Here is a 19,100-nt window from a genome sequence, read left to right on the forward strand (position 1 = left end):
GATCCTTAAGCTCCTCATGTGGTCGACGGGAATCGAACCTAGAACACTCCTTCTCCAGGCATATGGTTGCGAAGTGCACAGCCACTAGGCTAACCGTGCGGACAAAATAATAATGAAGAAATGTCTGCGCGGTTAGCCTAGTGGCTATGGACTTCGCAACCATATGCCTGGGGAAGGAGTGTCCTGGGTTCGATTCCCGTCGACGATGTGAGGAGCTTAAGGATTTTCCTCAGCCATAGCCAAGTTAGCCGGTCTTGGGCATGGACAGCAGGGTTTTTTCTGCCAGTTAATCTGGGGTTTTTCCTCCCGCAAGCACGCAAACTGGCCCCGTGAACACACACGGATTACAGTCACAATTATTGCCCTTAGGGGATGCAGCAGAGGAGTGGCGAACCGGCTGCATTAATACACCAGTAACCCCCTCATTAGGAGGGGACTCAACCTGTCCTTGGACGGACGAGAAGGATAGAGAGATAACGGAGGAATAATAATAATAATAATGGGGGAAAAAAACATTCATTATTAAAAAGTTTCATAGAAAAAAAAAAATCAGTGATTTACAATAAACAAAATGATATGCTCCTCACTAATAAATTGGGTTTAAAATAGTGCACTAAAAATTACTCTACTTTTAATAGTAATTTTGAATTGAACTGGGAAAAAAAAAAAAAGGAACATACTGCATTTGATTTGATTAACATCAACTAATTACTTTTTTGTTGTTGAGTCTTAATGGATAAGTCTGAAATTGAAAGTAGGTACTTGATTCACTTCAAGCCCAAGCAAGCAGCACTGTCAGTTGGTTTCTTTTGTCCATTATAATGTTTAACACTGAGAATAAGATCTTGTACAAGGGTGGTCTGAAAAGTTCTCAGCCTAACAATTTAAAAACGAATTTATAATTTCAAAATAATTTTTATTTTTCAACATAATCTCCCTTAAGACTAATACATTCATTCCAGTGTCATTATTCCATCCCTGTAGTGGTTCTCAGTAAGATCTGCAAAATACCCCTCTATAGCTGCAATCACCTCTTGATTCAAAGAAAAACGCTGACCAGCGAGAAAGAATTTTAGTTTTGGGAAGAGATAGAAGTCAGAGGGAGCCAAATCTGGGGAATAGGGTGGATGTTCCAACAATTCATAGTGCAGATCTCTTAATTTTCCCATTGCCAAAACCACAGTCTCAGTTTAAGGAAGATGCACAAAAGTCATGGAAATTGATACTATACTGATGCAAAGAATATCATAACTGGTCTGCAGAGCATTGGAAAACTCCATGATATGGAGGAAAGAATAATGCCAGACTTTCTAATCTGATGGGTGTGAAGTCTGGATGTCTAATCAGACTTGACACCATCTGTCAAGTCTGAAAGTCAATCAGACTTGACAGATGGTGGTGGTATAAAGTTCTGATATTGTTCCAAATATTTGATGCAAATATGATGAATATCATTCATCATATTTGCATCAAAACTGCCAAAGACATAAACTTATGTATTTATGTGACCAATAACAGTGCATTTAAGTTAGAAAGATCAATTTAACTTTCATGATTAATTTAACAATGGTGGTGGTATAAAGTTCTGATATTGTTCCAAATATTTGATGCAAATATGATGAATATCATTCATCATATTTGCATCAAAACTGCCAAAGACATAAACTTATGTATTTATGTGACCAATAACAGTGCATTTAAGTTAGAAAGATCAATTTAACTTTCACTATAGCAAATGCACAAATTTCTAACCAAATCCCCCCCATAGGCATGATGTTATCGATAATGAAATTCACTGCCGCAACGTATGTGAAGTTGCAAGATTTTAGGCAGAGATAAAATACACAGTTGCAAAGCTTTATCTTCCTGTGTATTTTTTCATATGCCATTTATTCTAGACTATTTGGTTCTGCATATTTTTCTACCGCTTAAATTATTAATATTAGGTTTAGTTCTTTCAATATGTCTTTATTTCTCTTTTTATCTAGTCTTATATAACCTGCTGTTCTTCTCGTATATTTCATTTCTGCTGCAGTGATTCTCTTACCATCTTTGCTTTACTATCATATAATAATGCTGATTTTTATATTTATAAATTCTTATTGCTGGTCTTAATGTTTTGTTTATCATTCCCCTTACTCTGAAAAATTTGTTAGATGTTTAGATCTTCATTGTAATGTAATTTATAGCTCAGATAATTAAAATTATTGACTTCAATTATTGTCTATTACTGTTTGTGTTTTCAGATGGGTATTTTTCTTTTGAATGCCAGAGTTTTAGTTTTTTTTTCTTTAAGAGACTGACATATTATATTACTTTTAAATATTAAATACAATTTATATATTGTCTTCAGCTGCTACAAATATACAGATAAAATTATTTTCTATTTGGATTCCTTCTTTGTTTATTAACCTTCAGTCTTGATTTTATTTGTTATAAATAAAGTAGGTTTTATTCGGTTGTTAACAAAGATAATGAAACCCCCACCACTTTTGCCATTAATACTTGACTTCATCTGGATAAAAAATACATACAAATAAATGCAAAAAGGCAAACATGAATTATAACATTACTTAAAAAAAAAAAAAATCTTCGTTCCTGTTAAGGGTGTCCTGTGAAAAGATGATCATAGTAGATTCTTTTATGTTGTGAGTAGTAAAGCTCTTATTTCACTCAGTGTCATGGTGTGTATGGTTAACAATAATAGAGAAGATAACTTGGGGATTGGCTTTTTATTTTTGTTTTGAGCAGGATAAAATTGAATATCATATTAAAAAAAAAAAAAAAAAAAGTGAGAAATAAGAGCTCTGTGCCTTACATAAAAGAATCTACTATGGTCATCTTTTCACAACACACTTCACAGGACCCAAGGATTGAATCTGGTGTGATATTTGGAAACTGCTTATCAGATCCATACATCAGACCAACTATTCAGTCAATACTCTGCACACAATGTTGAACAATAGCTAGCTTCTGCTACCTCTCATGTGGTTTTGCTCAGCTTATGTTGTAACGGCTCCTTTATGGTTTGTTTTTTCAGTAATGTTATAGTTCATGTTTGCATTTATTTTTATGTATTTTTTTTTTTAATACCAGAACAAGCCACATATATTACTGGCAAAACTAGTGGGTTTCACTATATTTGCATTTATGACCAAATAAACTCTAGTTTATTTATAATCATTTCTTCTCAAAAATCTCCATATCCAGTTTATACCTATCTTGTCAAAAGCTTTTATTATTATTATAATTTATGATTGCTAGACATGTTTCTAAGTTGAATGATCTTCTTTTCTTAGTTAGTAGTTTGAGGCTGGGTATAGGATCTTTCTTTTCTAAAGCTATTTTGTTCTTCAGTATTTTGATGTATGTATATGTGTGCACGCACACAGTAGATTCCGGCTAACTGGGACTGGAACATTTTGGCCCAATTATGTGAAGTTTCATGTTAATAGTTAAAAACATAAAGAAACAAACATTTCACTTATTCAAATGAATTAAAATACCAAAAGATGTAAACAGCTAAAACGTTTACATTTTCTAACAGTGTCACCTAAAACAGTAGAGGGGAGCAAAGCAGATGAGTCATTCACAGGCTTCAGTTTGGCATAGTATGACCTTTGCTCTTGTACTAAATAAACCTGAAACCAATGATTTACAAGTAATCTACAATCTCCTATCCCAAATAAGCAAAGAAAACTAGCAATTTTTTAAATTTGGTTTTGTTCTTTAACATTTGTCCCAATAAACTGGATTCTACTGTAAATTAAAGATACCAAGAAATTATATACTTGGTTTATATCCAAGTGTAGGCAAACAAAGTTTGCACCTGAAGTATTTTCAGGACTGGGACAACTCGCATATAGAAGTTATGATTTCACATCACTTGCCTTAGTATCCCATAATGCAAAGCACATATTCTCACAGATATGTATAATGCTATACATTATGGGAAGGGTCAGTATCCAGACTGGTTTCGAATTTTATTTGAGATCTCATCAGTAGGAGTCAGACCCAGATACTAAGCGCAAGACGTTGCTGTCTGTGAGGGTGAAGCAAAATGATTTTATAATCCCTGCTATCTGATAAGGTTGCTGTGTAGGGAAAAGTTTATGAGCTAAGTGCTCTGCCCAGGGGGGGGGGGGGTGCGAGTTATAGATCCTCGTTAGGAATTAGGATGGCCTTAGGTCTCCTATATTTGGAGAAATCTGTTTCGTCATAAATTACTGCTTGTTGTACAAGTTCATTTGGATGTGAAGACAATGCTGAGAAGAACTTTACTGCTGAAGATTGCAGGAAAGAGTAGATGTAGGGGATATTTGTATCCCGGTGGAGTTGGACATTTCTGATATACCATGGTGCATGGTATATCAGAATTAAGATCATGCGGAGACATTTATTTTGCACTCTCTGTAGTTTGAGGATATTTGTACTTGAGGTGTGGCTCCAGGCTGGGGATGCATAAGTAATAATAGGTCGAATCATCTACTGATAAAGGAGCGGTTGAATTTTGGTATCCAGCTTGCTATTCCTATTGATAAGAGGGTAAAGCTGTGTAATAATTTTTGATACCTTTGTACATGAGGCTTTTGCATGTGGACTGAAGGTTAGTTTTCTGTCTAGCAGTACACTGAGATATTTGGCTTCTGCTTTCCAGGGAATCTTGGTATTAAATAGGAAAATGTCACATCTGGGAGATATTGAATTTTTAGTGAGGAGAATGGCGATACTCTTCTGAGGGTTTACTTGCAATCTCCATTCCGAGAACCAGTGCTCTAATTTCAGCAGGTTTTCTTGCAGTTTCTTGGTGACAAGGTGCGGCTTAATAGATCTGGCTAGTATAGCTGTGTCGTCTGCATATAGGGCAATGATAGATGACATTGGATTATGCAGTACGTCCGCCATGTAAATCGAGAAAAGTATCGGTGCCAGTAGGGACCCTTGAGGCACTCCTGCCAAGATTCATCGCTGGGTAGATAATATATCATTTAGTTTGACTTGCATTCGTCTGCCACTAAGAAATGACTTTATAATTTGGACTAGATCTAATGGAATACCGGCTAAAATCGACTTATATAGTAGTCCAAAGTGCCATAATTTGTCAAATGCCTTTTCTAAGTCGAGAAAAACTGCGCCGGTGTATTGGTGCCAATTGTAACTTGTGGTAATGAACTCAATTAGTCTGTGAATTTGTTGAGTGGTACTATGAAACTGGCAAAAACCAAACTGTTCTGTAGGAAGGATGTTTAACTTTTTTACTTAAAATTGAATTCTGGAAAGGGTAGCTTTTTCTGCTATTTTGCCCAAATTAGAAATCAGACTTATGGGACAATAACTTTGAGGCTGCTGACGATCCTTGCCAGGCTTATAAATAGGAACCACGTCTGCCAACTTCCATGCAGAGGGAAAGTACTTGAACCTGAACATAGCATTTATTATTGTTACAAGATGTACAATGGCCTTTCGGGGTAGCAGTTTAATAACTTTCTTGAATATGCCATCAGGCCCAGGAGCTTTTTTTTATTCTTTAAATTCTTTATAATGTCATAAATTTCAGCTGGAGAAGTAGATGTGAGTTGGCTGGAACAGGCATTAGACCGTTTTAATACGTGTCTGACGTGGCGGTGGACTTTGTAAATATGATTGAAATTTAGATTATCGTATGAAGGGCTACGCTGTTTTTCTAAATTTTTAGCTATAGTTTTGGCTTTTTCTTCATCTGTGTAAACAATGTTCAGATCAGATTTGAGAGGGGGGGGAGGGAAGAGATTTGTTTTTGATGTTTCTCAGCAGCTTCCAGATGGTTTGATCACTGGGTGATATGGGGACTAATTTGTCTTCCTATAGTTTGTTTCTGTGGGCTTTAAGTGTATCTCTCACTGCATTGTTCATTTTGTTGAGATATTTTTTGTCTTGGGGTGCCCTGGTGTTATGGTATCTTTTTCTTGCTTTATTTTTTCCCTGATTAAGTTCCTTATATCCTCAGGTAGTTGTTTAGGCTTAAAAACAGTTGAATTTGAGGAGATAGATGCTATGGCTGCATTGATTTGATCAGTAAGTTTATTGACTGCAGATTCGATTTCTTCCTTGGAATTAATATGAGGGACAGGATCGATGTAGTTTGGAAGCATTTTGGATAGTTTTTCCCAAGGTATGAAGGTGATGGGGAAAGTCCCCTCTTATACCCTATTGTTGGAGCAGAATAGGGTTGTGGTCTGATGATAATTCATTCAGTGATTCCAGAGTGTACTGCAGGTTAACATTCTGGAGGATGACTATATCCAAGACGTCGGAGGAACCAGTCGGACTGTGGTGAGTTGGCACTGAGGGACCAGTCACAGCTGTGCAATTTGAGCTTGAGTAGTTAAAGAGGATGCAGCCATTCCTTTTTATAGATCTACTGCTCCATGCGTGATGTTTTGCATTTAAATCACCGGCGATAATGACCGGTAGTTTAACTCCGAGGATCTGTGGTCAGCAATGTTTTTGATGGTGGGTTGTAAGCAGCATACACTTTTAAATTTCCGACAGAGTTAGTGATGACATTGATACCCATGACTTTGAGATTAGTGGTTGTAGGGATGACTACAGCATGATGGTTGATGCGATTTTTGGTGAGGATGGCTGTACCACCACCACCTCTATAATCAAGCCTATCATTCCTGTAAAGTTGGTATCCTTTGAATTTGGGATTGTCAGCAGGTCTCAAATGAGTTTCATTAATTAGTAATATATCCGGATTATATCTTTCATTGAATTCTAGTATTTCTAGTATTTTATTTTTGAGACTGTGGTGATATGAAGGTTGAAGTAATGCAAAAGTCATATTTTCATATACGAGTTGCCAAAAGGTGTCACACTTTATTATTAAAATACTCTGGATTAGAAATAGTTGTTGGAAGTTTTTCCACTTGGTTATACTATAAATTAAAGATACCAAGAAAAATCAATGTGTAATGCTGTTGTAAGAACATTTTTGCTTTACAAATAATTTAATAAGCGAGTTGTTAAAATAAAAATTTTAATAACTTAAAATTTTTATTATTCCATCATTATGAAATAAATAAAGCAGCAGCATGAACAAAATTCTCAATCTCGCCATGTAACTTCCACTTCATCAGTACGGTACCTATAGAGAATGTGGGAACAACAGTATTTAAATATACAAGAAGAGATATTAAAAATGTAATATGCAGAGAAGTTATGTTTAACTTTGCTATTTAAATATAACCATTAAATTTTATGCATTTATAATAGATGATATAAAAAGAGATGCTTTCATGAATAAATTGCCATTAGATATATAATTGACTTTTTATATTTGTAAATATAGTTAGAAATGTGGGATATTGTTGTGTCCTGAATAATCAAAAATTGGGACAAAAGATTACTTTTATTCAGGAACAACTATCTTTAATTGTAGGCAGAGAATGTTGTGCTTTGGCAAGGAAATAAAAATGTACATTATAACTTTAAGGCAAAACTGAAGAAATGTTTAGCATAAGAAATGTGAGACTTAACCCATTTGTACAGAGTCAAATAGAGGAATTTATATAAGATTATAATTTAATTAGAGTATCCCATTCTATGTATTGTATGAAAGTAAGTTGAGTGTAAGCTAAAGTCCAAGGGTCACATTTTAGCTGTCCAGTATAACGTATGGCCTAAGGGAAAGAGAAATAAGGAAAGCAAAGTGAGATCGCATTCTTGGAAGAACGCCACATGCACGTGGATGAGTGCCGTGCAGTAAAAAACGTAGCTAAGCGCGAGAATCTCCGAGAAAAAAGGGAAGAATATAAGGGTCAAGCTCTCCCCATACGGGGCTTTTTGGTTCCTGTTTTCCTGCGCTCATGGACGTTGGCTCGCGCTCTCCGCCAACGTGAAGATTCTGGGTCGGCCATAGAAGTCGTGAGAGGCCTATCGATGTTTGCGAGGCAAGGCTAGCTATCTCTTCATAACAGAGTAGCTAAGCCATATTGAGTGACCGGTAATCCAGATGTGTGCCTGCGGTACCAGAGAAACTCCAGAGCGGCACATTGCCTTATCGACTCGGGGAACCAGGCCGTGCTGTTATAAGTGATCCAGAGAACAACAGTGCCTTAATGTCCAGACAAGGCTGATGATAGAACAGAAAGTCATTCCATTTGATGGTAACGTAGAATGTTAAAGTATCAGATTTCCAATTAAAGATTTGAGTGACCTCTGTAGGTTATTTGTGTAGACATGCTGTAGAGAACTTTAGAGATTATCCCAATTTGGCAGTGACCTGTCCCTGTTTTGAAAAATGTCTCCCTAGAAGGGATCTGTGTGTGAGATAACTGAGACATATTGTGAGATATGAGTAGTGATCAAAGAGTGATTGGAGATAATGTTAAATTAAGCCAGAAGTTTGTATGTTTATAGAAAACTCTGTGGATCTAATTATTATGCATGTATTCTTGTGTTAGTAATGATATCAGAATTTTACTAGGAAAGTGATTATGTTAACCATGTACTTAAATTTTCTCATGTATATTTTTTAAACCTAAATAAATATGTTTTATAGCATTCGCCTGAATCTAGACTGTCTTATGAATTCAAATAGCCACTCATAAAATTATTATCGAACCTAGAGGGAGGGATATATGAATATAGTTTGATTTTCCAGACTACGACTGCATGCAAAGACAAAGGGAATTGAGATTAGTTGAATTAGTGTTAGAAAGTTCATCACTGTGTAATACTCTGAGAGAACCACCTTGGATAAGAGTCTCATCTATCCTATGTATTGGCTGGCGCAGCAAAATATAAATTTGTCAATATTTAACAGGCAGACTGTCTCAGAGGTTATATTTTAAGACCTTGTCCCACTTAGACAAAGCCCTTATAAATGAAAGAATTACACGTGACTAAACTTAAGAGCAGCCCGAATTTTAATTTGTTTAAGGATAGAAAGGTAATAGCTAATTTGCTAGATTTATTGGAAAACTATTACAGGAGCTAAAGGGAAATAACTGTGTATGAGTGAGTAGTGACACATACAAATATATATAGATAGTAAAGGTATATAACAATATTAAAGACCCATCCTTATTTTATAGCCAAAGGAAAAAAAAAAAAATAGAAACTTTGAATGTTTCCAAAAATGAGATCTTATGAGAATACAATCCTCAGAAGAAACCAAGAGTTATAGAATTAAAATACTGTAACTTGGTTACTTTCATCCATGTTGGTGAAATTCTGTAGGCTCTATCATGTAAAGAATGAACGATGCCCAGTTTTTGTGCTGGGTGGTGATGAAAATGTCCTATCCCCCACAGAAGCCTATGCAATAAAATTTTCCTCCAAATTTGTTATCTCTCAGGACTCCATTACTGTCATATCATATATCGGTCTTCAAAGTCATTCTTACTGTATCAATCTACCAAGATCTTGGTCTTCCTCTGTGTCTTTATACTGCCATCTACACAAAACACTTGTTCTATTAACCTTTCTTCTACCATTCTATTTTTAAGTGACCATACCACCTGAGGCCAGATCTGCTCACACACTCCTGAATGCTAATAATATCAACTTTATCCTGATTTCTCATTTTTAATATGATTCTGCCCGCTCTTCCCTCTAATCTCTGTGACCTCCAGTGTTTGATCAAGCATTTAATTTCTAACCCAGCTCTTGCATCCATAATTAAAATTAGTTTGAACCAGTGGCGGTCAGTGAAAATTTTAAGTGGGGGTGCTGCATATACAAAAAAAAAAAAAAATCCTAATCAGTAACCAATTTATTAATTAATAAATTTACATATTAAAAATATTTCACCCTCACCAGGAACAAACACCAAAGTTTCGTATGTCACAGAAATAGCATGCACATGTATACAATTTATCTGTAAGCGACACTACCCAAATGAGCAGTGTCAGAATCACTTGTAACGTGCAATCACAAGCGCAAACGAATATCGGCGAGTCTAGCTGCATTTGGCCGAACACAATAATTCTGACACTGCATTAGATCAGATCGCAGTGCATTTGTTTCGTGTAACGATAATTGAGAAAATATAATTCTTTTCATATTTTCAACAGTGACACTTATCATAATTCAACCTTGTATCTATAATAAATAAATAATTATATGTTATTTTAACAAAATAAAATAAGATTTACAAAAAATAGTTCACCCTCACCATGCACCAAAATGAGCAGTGTCGGAATCACTTGTAACGTGCAATCACAAGCACATTACAAGTGATTCTCGCTGCAATTGGCCGAACGTGATAATTCCAACACTGCATTAGATCGCAGTGCATTTGTTTTGTAACTAAAGCATTAATTGAACAATTCCAATTAACTATTCAATCAATGTCAAAACACAAGCTGTAACCTTTAACATGTTATATTGCATTTATATAATGTTGTAAGCATTGTTATTATTTATAAACACGGACAAAATTTAATTTTTTTCATTTTTTCCTTGGGGGTGCTGCAGTGCCACGGTGCTTATGTACGAGCCGCTACTGATTTAAACACTATCTTGTATAAAGGTGGTTTGGCGTTTGACTAATTTTTCTCTTGCTCCATAAATTTATTTAGTTGACTTCCTACCACACCATCTTATGTTTTCTAGCTATTTTATTGGAGACTAAACCAACATAGGGTATGACAATGGTTGATACACATTTTTTTATAGAGCATTTTATTGATTAAGTTGAGGATACCCATTTTGAGATAGAGATTTGGAGATGTGGGAAAGTTCTGTATATATGTCTTCTTCATCTGTGACTATGTTGTGGGCTCTGTTTCATAGCATATGGATGATGCTGCCATCCAGTATCTGTGGGTTTCTTATATATAGTGAGTTTAATATCTTCATTCTCTAGTCTTTTGACAAGTATATCCAAAAAAGGTAATTGATGATTGCTTTCTAACTCTAAAGTAAATTTGATTTTGTCATGAAAAGAGTTCATTTTTTCTAAGAACTCATGTAAGCTTTCTACTTTTTCTCTCCAGATAATAAATACATCATCAACATATCTCCACCAGACTGTTGGTTTTGGAGTAATGTTAGCTAGAATATCATTTTCTAATTTCTCCATAAACGAGTCTGCACATAGTGGTGACAGGGGACTGTCAATGGCTAGGCCTTCAAATTTTTGATATACAATGTTGTTGACTTCTAATTGTTGATGATTGAAAAGTTGTGCCAACGAAAGTCGACGAATTTGTACATATGTGTATTAAACCTATGGTCTTATAATCCAAACATCTGTTTTGTGTTAATTATACTTCTCTGTATTATAAGAAGTTGTTGATCTACAACAAAATACCAGCATATGTGAGATTGATAAGACAGAAGAGATGCTGACATTTAAAAAAAAACTAATGAATGTAGGATTCCCAAAAGTGTGGATAATTCCAATAATGATTGGATATTATGTATCCTATTATTGAATAAAATGTATAATGATTCATGTCTACACTTTATTGCATCACATGATATTCACTCTACCCAGCAACTTATGGTACACACATATCACAAATGTTAATTATTAGTAATTTGTTTGCCATTAATGAAAGTATTTCTACTCACACTTTCCTTCCTTTCATTTCCCATGTCTTATAAATGATGGTTCACCTTTTCATATTTTCACCTTTGAGTAATTCAAATATACCAACCAAATAGATTATTCTCCTTCATTGTTATTTTCTAATAAATCCTGAAACAAACATTGTTCCCCCACTCTATGCAGATTTCATCATTATGAACCATGGGCACACTGTTCATTGGTGTCTGATGCCTCCTTCACTATCTTCTTCTACCTTTCTTTGTCCAGTGCATAGTGTTGCAGTTTCTGTAAACCCATTCCACACACACCAGTCCTTTATGTCATCTATTCATTCTCTGTATGGTCTACCTTTTCTGTTTACACCATCCAGCATATGTGAGATTGATAAGACAGAAGAGATATGAAGATTAGGTTACAATTAGTTAATAAATTAAAGTATTCAAAGTTATCCTACAATTAATTGCATTGGACCAGTTAAGATGAGCACTGATGCACTATGCACTCTCAAAACTTTCACACATCGATAAAAATGCAATCAGACAGTCAAATTGATGTGAATTTTGTAGCGCGGGTTGCATAATCCACACGACAGCACACCCAATGCCATTGATATAAATATATCATCATCATCATAAAATTCCTGACATGTACCCTCAAGGGGTATACAGTATAATAGTACTACATGAAAAACTTACATCATTACTAACTTCCTATCAACAATTTTCCTCCAAATTAATCTGTTATCTGTCAAGACTCCAAATCAGATCTTATATTTCTACTCGCTACTTTATATTTCTGTCTTCTCAGGCACATTTTACTGTATCAATTCACCTATATCTTGGTCTTCCTCTGGGTCTTTTTCCTCAGGAAACACTTGTTTTACTAATCTTTCCTCTCCCATTATGTTTAAGTGACCATAGCCCGAGATTAGCTCTACTAACACATTCCTGGATGCTAATGTCAAGTTCTTTCCTAATACCCTTATTTTTAATATGATATTGCCATTGATGCCATCTATTCACACCCCTAATGTTTCTCAGAACTCTCATATCTGTGGTCTCTAGTCTTTTATTTCTAACCCAGCAATCAGATCCAAGGTTAAAATTGGTTTGAACACTGTCTTGTATACAGCTAATTTAGTGTTTTGACTAATTTCTCTCTTATTCCATATTTAATTTACCATCTTCACTAAACGTGCCTAAGTAGCTGAAACTTATTCTATAGGGTCTCCATTTACGATGCAATTGATATTTTCATGTTTCTAACTATTTTCATATCAAATTTATTACAACAGTTATTCAATTTAGTCAGGGAATCATGCAGACTTGTACTGGATTTATTTAAAAGCATATTAAAAAATTAAAAATTAAAATTATACCAATATATATACATACATATATATATATACAGTCATACCCTGAAGTTACGCGGTAGGTGGGACCAACAAAAAGCCCGTAAGTCGAATTCACGTAGCTCGGGGTATAATTTTGCATGTAATTTATATATACAAACATACAATTGGGACCAAAGGTTTACAAAAACACCTATATTTTTTGGGAAATATATAATCATAATTGTAGTTTTTCATACATAAAAAAAGAAAGTTATTTCGATGTCGATGGTTTCATAAAATCTAATAGATTCGTCTGACGGCATAATGTCTTTTTCTTGTCACACAAAATTTCTTCATAGCAAGCTAATGATTTTTTTATTCCTTGCTTTGTGGCTACAATTCATTCCTCGTTAGAATGTATGTCCTCCAAAATCCGTAAACCTTTCTTTTATGATTGTTCTTACTGTGGATTCCTGTAGATCGAACTTCTTTGCTAGCTCACAAATTTTCATTCCACCTTCAAAATCCTTAATGATGTTGAGTTTTGCTTCCAAAGTCAATGTTATTCTTTTCTTGCTAGCTGTAGAAGAATCGGACTTGCTTCTTTTGGACGACTTTATTATTTTTTATGTGATAAAATTTTTATCAAGAACATAACATTAAACAATCGCAAAGTTTGTAGACTATAAAAATCGTTATAATAAGTTTAGTTTAATCCTTTATCCAAGTGTGAGCAAACAAAGTTTGCGCCTGAAAGTATCTTCAGGACTGGGGTAAGGTAGTGCAACAGCAGGCAACTCGTTGCAAAGGTGGAGAAAGGTCTCATCACTCCTATCTCAGTATCTCCCATAATGCAAAACACATCTCCTTGCGGATATGTGTAATGCTATGCATTAAGGCAAGGGCCACTACCCATACCGGTTTCGACCTTTATTGAGGTCTCGTCAGTGGGAGCCAGGCCCAGTAGTGCATAGCATTACACATATCCGCAAGGAGATGTGCTTTGCATTATGGGAGATACTGAGATAGGAGTGATGAGCACTTTCTCCACCTTTGCAATGAGTTGCCTGCTGTTGCACTACCTTACCCCAGTCCTGAAGATACTTTCAGGTGCAAACTTTGTTTGCTCACACTTGGATAAAGGATTAAACTAAACTTATTATAGTCTAACCAAGTGAAAAATAAACTCTCAGTATAAAAATCGTGTATGAATGGAGACCGCGCGAAACACGTCAGTGCTTGTTCACAGTATGTGTGACACTGGTGAATGCAGCCGCGCCAGAAAGATATGACTAGTGGTGAGGCATGAAGTGGGATGGGAATACATACAGGGTGTTCGGGATAAATTTGACAGTTTCGTAAGGAAAAAGAAAATCTTCTTTGTATCTATTAAATTTAATGAATTGACAAAAAAACATTACAGGCAGAGTTAATTACAATACTATCAACAAGATTTACTCAAAATAACCACCATTAGCATCGATCACAGCTTCAATTCTGCTTCGGAACCTCGAACAAGCTGATGCTACAGTCTCCCTGGGAAGGGCCGCAAAAACTGTTTTAATTTTATCCATTAACTGGGCTTTTGTATTACTGGAAGTGCGATTGGTGTCTTTTTCAACTGTGCCCCATACAAAATAATCCATGGGGTTAAGGTCTGGGGAGTTTGGAGGCCAAACATTTGGACTGGTGAAGTCGTAGAAATTTTCAGACAACCATTTTTGACTTTTCCCAGAGGTGTGGCAAGGGGCCGAATCCTGCTGCCATACATACGGCCTACCATTGGCTACCCTTGTTATCCAGGGCTTGACTACAGTTAGCAACTCCACGAACAAAGCCCGAATTCCAATGCCAGGGTTCTTCAACACCTGTTCCTGCAGATTTGCGAGGAATTCTGCTGTACGAACGCAATCAGATCGTCTGCTAGGGATCTTTCTTCTTGCTACATCCTCGTAGTCACCATTGCAAGTCTCTAGTTCATGCCTGATTGTTTTTACTGTATTCAGGGAGCATTGGGCAGCAGTCGTAATATCCTTATTTTGATGGCGGGCACGAATCATCATGATACAAGTTATTCTCTTCCATGATTCAGGTGGGTTCCAGCTATCCATCCTTTCTGACATCTTGTATATGAATGAAGAAGGGTCCAAACTTTTAAATGAAGAGAAGTGTGTGTTAATACATGTAACTTACGGAAAAATATAATTAATTATAAATATGTCAAATTTATCCCGAACACCCTGTACATATAAGAAACCACGTAACTCCGGGTAGTGTAAGTAGGGGTATGACTGTATATATATGTGTGTGTATATATATATATATATATAATGTATTTTATCTTGCAATTTTAGTACAAACATCTAGATGACTTTCTTGTGGAATTCTTACCTCTGTGTACAAGTTGTCTCTTCAAAAGGTGTAATCTGGCCTGAAAGAAACATTTCCAATCCAGCTTGTGCTATCATGGCTCCATTGTCAATGCAGAATCTGTCGAATATTAGGTTTTAGTTCAAAAACATAATCAAAATAGTCAACAAGCATATCACTGATATCTAAAATTGTAATTATGCATGCTATTAGTTACTAAATTTTGTATTGCTCATAATTAAGAAATAGGAAACAGGATTTGAAATTTTCTGCTGTTAAGTTAAATCTATCCTAAAAATCTAAATCAATGGCTTTAACAGGCATTTAAGGCCCACAACCTTCCAAGCATGCTTGGATTTCATAACCGAAATACGAGGATAGAATGGTCACTCCTATGCCTCAAGGTATTCTTGGCTGTATCCCTGTGTGTGTTCACGGGGTCGGTTTGCCTGCTTGCAGGATGAAAAACACCAGATAAACCGGCAGAAAAAACCCTACTGCCTGCGCCCAAGACCGTTAAGTTAAAGGGTACACAAAATAATGAAAAATTATATTCTCTTTTATAAAATAAATAAATAAATTTATGCAAACACAGTAGCATGTTAAGTGATTTTATCATTCTTCCAATTTTTCTTAAAAACTGACAAGGTGTTAATAAACTGTTTTAAAAAATGTAATATTAATATTACAATTAATTTTCACTACAGCAGACTTTGCAGGAGCAAAGTAGCAGTTTGTTATATTGAGTGTATCAATTATGGTAGTATTTTCTATGGAGAGAAGATGACTGTACTTCATTAATTTGGTTGATATATATATAACATCACATTCCTTTATCCTTACCTTTCATCTGTAGCAAATAATTTTGCACCTCTCTCTTCTGCCATTTTCCCCATCATTTCTTGTAATCTCTCATTACCTAAAATTTAAAATAATTTATTCTTTGTATTAAAATAAATGAAATCATAAACAAATGCACAATTCTAAGGGCTTATATCCAACAATTATATACTGTTCTTCAGAACGCCAATGGAAGGGATCAGAAAATATATGTGTAATAGAATTTTTATTCTTTTTTTCCCCCCAAATTTCAAAAAAAAAAAAAAAAAAAAAAAAAAAAAAAAATTAATTCTTTTATTCATATTACAGTTAACTCTCAGGATCAGATGCACAGTTTATTGTAATGGGCGATATTATTATTATTATTATTCCAGACCTCCATGGAGTCACATAAGACTCATTGTGGGAGGCTCATCTTAGACAACACAATCTATCATACTACTCCTTACACCCATTCACCACTATCAGGCAATGAATTTTGTGTTCCAACCACTCTCCATAACAAAATCTCACCCCTCTACTCACCACCTCCTTTTGCAACTTCCATGGATGGCCTCTTGTTCATGCTCCTCCTTGTTCTACTGAAAAATCCTTCCTGTCAATCCTGTAAATACCTCTCAATTATGTTCTTCATCTTCTATCCACAAAACCTGCAGTTTATATGCCCTCAGCTGTCTTCATAACCAACATTGTGGAGCCCTGATATCATTTTGGTTATCTGCCTCTGTATCCACCCTCTTGAGAGTTAATTTATTCTCTTAAATCCAATAAGCAGATCTGGACACAATAATCCAGATGTAGCCTGATTGGTGCTTTATACAACGGAAACACCACTCTTATCTGTCTCTCTACTGGTCAAAATGTGTATTAGTATAGCAACAATCCTCTGGGTTGTCTTCACCACCTTTGCAATATGTGCCTTAAACTTTAAATTTTTATTGACAATCACCACATGATCTCTTGCTTCATCCACTTCCTCTAGTAGAAATCTACCAATAGAGTATGCAGACCCCACCCAAATTTCAAGACCTTGCATTTAGCTGCACTAAACACACCCCCAATCATTTGCACACCTTTCCAGCTCATTCAAGCTGGAAAAGGTGTATAAAAAAAAATGACAGTATATGCCTTTTCCTTGTCAACTGCTCTTGTCATTTTATAAAAGACAAGCGAATTACTGAAACAAGAGTGCCATTTAACAAATCCATGCTGACTTTCACAAATATCCTCCTCTGCCCAATTTTGTATATGATCCCTTACTAATTTCTCCAAAACCTTAACCAGAGAAGCTAGTCTATAGTTTGATGTCTGCATTCTACCACCCCTGTGCAAAGGCATTATCTTATCTTCCTTCCACTTATTGGGCACTTTCCCAGTAGCTAAGCTTTCAGTGAACAGTGATGTCGATGGAGCTTTTGGTTCCTTAGCGCATTTCTCAAAAAAATGCAGTGAAATCCCATCTAATTCCAATCATTTCTCCTCCTACTGGCCACATAATGAAAAACTTCCTTCAGTTTTTTCTTGGACTGTAGTGCTAATCTATTCTCATATTCTATTTTTGTCTTCTTTACTATATTAGTCAATTTCCCAAGTCATATATTCTTCATGCAACTGCTCTCCATCTCTCTCTTTATTCTGTTGTGTCCTGAATAAACCAAGAAAAAGAATTGCAATTTTTTTTATTCAGGAACAACTCTTTTTGAAAATAGGCAGAGAATGTGGTGTGTTGGCTATAAACTGGAAATGTATATATATGTATATAATACTAAGATAGGAGTAAGAAATTATATAACAAATGAAAGAAAATTGTATGACCTAACCTGCTTTATGTATAAGGGTCTGATAGAGAAATTATTTAATGTATTGAATTAATTTAAGAACCCCATTTTATGTGTCATAAGATAGCAAAATCTGTAAGCCAGAGTCCAAGGGTCACCTTTTGATTGTCCAGTGTTACATGTGCCGGGAAGGGGGGGGGGGGTGATTACGAGAAAGAGAAACTAGAGCGCCTTCTAAGAAAACATGCCAAAGGCACGTGCAATGTAGTGGAAGGAGCTGGACGCCGTGACGAAAATCCACGTGACCACGTTGGCGGGCATCGCGATATACGAGAAACGCCGGGAAGAGCATGAAAACAAAAGGGTCAAGCAACCCCCCACTCGAGGCTCTTTTTTTGGTTTCTGTTTCCTGACCTCTCGGATGTTGGTCCAGTCCGCACCTACGGAGAAGTTCCAGGCTGGCCGTGGAAGGTATGAGTTGTCTGTCGCAGCATATGGAATAGGGCTAGCTATTTCCTTGGACTAGGATAGCTATGCTATATCATGCGACGGAAAAACCAAGTAGATGCCGTCCGTTCTGGCTAAGCTCCTGAGCCATATCGCCCTTTCCGCTGAGAATCTGGCCATACAGTTGTCGAAGGTGATCAGACAAACAGCAGACTGAGAAGAAGCCTTGATGCCCAGACAAGGCAGAAGAAAGGAACGAGTATCATTTCAAAGACGGTAATGTAGACTCTTGTATTATATATTCATGGTTAAGGAATTGTGTGTTTTCCAAAGAACATTTTGTGGACTTATTATATGGAACTTTAGGAACTGAGCATAGAACTTGGCATAGACCCATCTTTGTTTGAGAACTGTCTGCCTAGAAGGGCCCTATTTAATTTGTATGAATTAATTGTGTTGTGTTAAGTGATATAACTGGTGACCATGTGAGTGTAGAATGTGTGATAACTTGTGATGAGATAATGTTAGGTTACATATAGAGGTGGTCCAAGCAAATTTGTTCATGTATCTCATTAGTAGTAACAAACCAGAGATCTTACTAAAATTTGATTCAGATTACCTAGAAATAAGACTTTCATGTATCATTTCTTTAATTAATAAATATGTTTCTTAGTACTTGCCTGATCTGGTTTAGTATATGAATTCAAACAGCCACTCATAAAATTATTATCGAACTTAGCGGGAAGAACCCACGTGTATAATTTAACAAAGTGGACCATGATTGCATGCA

General features: G+C 35.7%; 1 protein-coding gene across 1 annotated transcript in view; it reads right to left on the reverse strand.

Moving 5' to 3' along the window:
• Nucleotides 1-6,928: 6,928 nt before the first annotated feature.
• Nucleotides 6,929-19,100, reverse strand: part of Tcs3 (Probable tRNA N6-adenosine threonylcarbamoyltransferase Tcs3) — a 142,813-nt gene continuing 130,641 nt past the window's right edge. The window contains exons 11-13 of the mRNA XM_090398354.1: nucleotides 16,089-16,164; nucleotides 15,267-15,365; nucleotides 6,929-7,129 (exon numbers count right to left, since the gene is read on the reverse strand). Of these exons, the coding sequence (XP_090254480.1) occupies nucleotides 7,090-7,129; nucleotides 15,267-15,365; nucleotides 16,089-16,164 (215 nt within the window). The 3' untranslated portion in view covers nucleotides 6,929-7,089. The remainder of the gene's footprint in view (nucleotides 7,130-15,266; nucleotides 15,366-16,088; nucleotides 16,165-19,100) is intronic.

Source organism: Typopeltis vanoorti, chromosome 9 (assembly GCF_054136105.1).
Source record: "Typopeltis vanoorti isolate ZY-2024b chromosome 9, IOZ_Tvanoo_1.0, whole genome shotgun sequence".
NCBI classification, from domain to species: domain Eukaryota; kingdom Metazoa; phylum Arthropoda; class Arachnida; order Uropygi; family Thelyphonidae; genus Typopeltis; species Typopeltis vanoorti.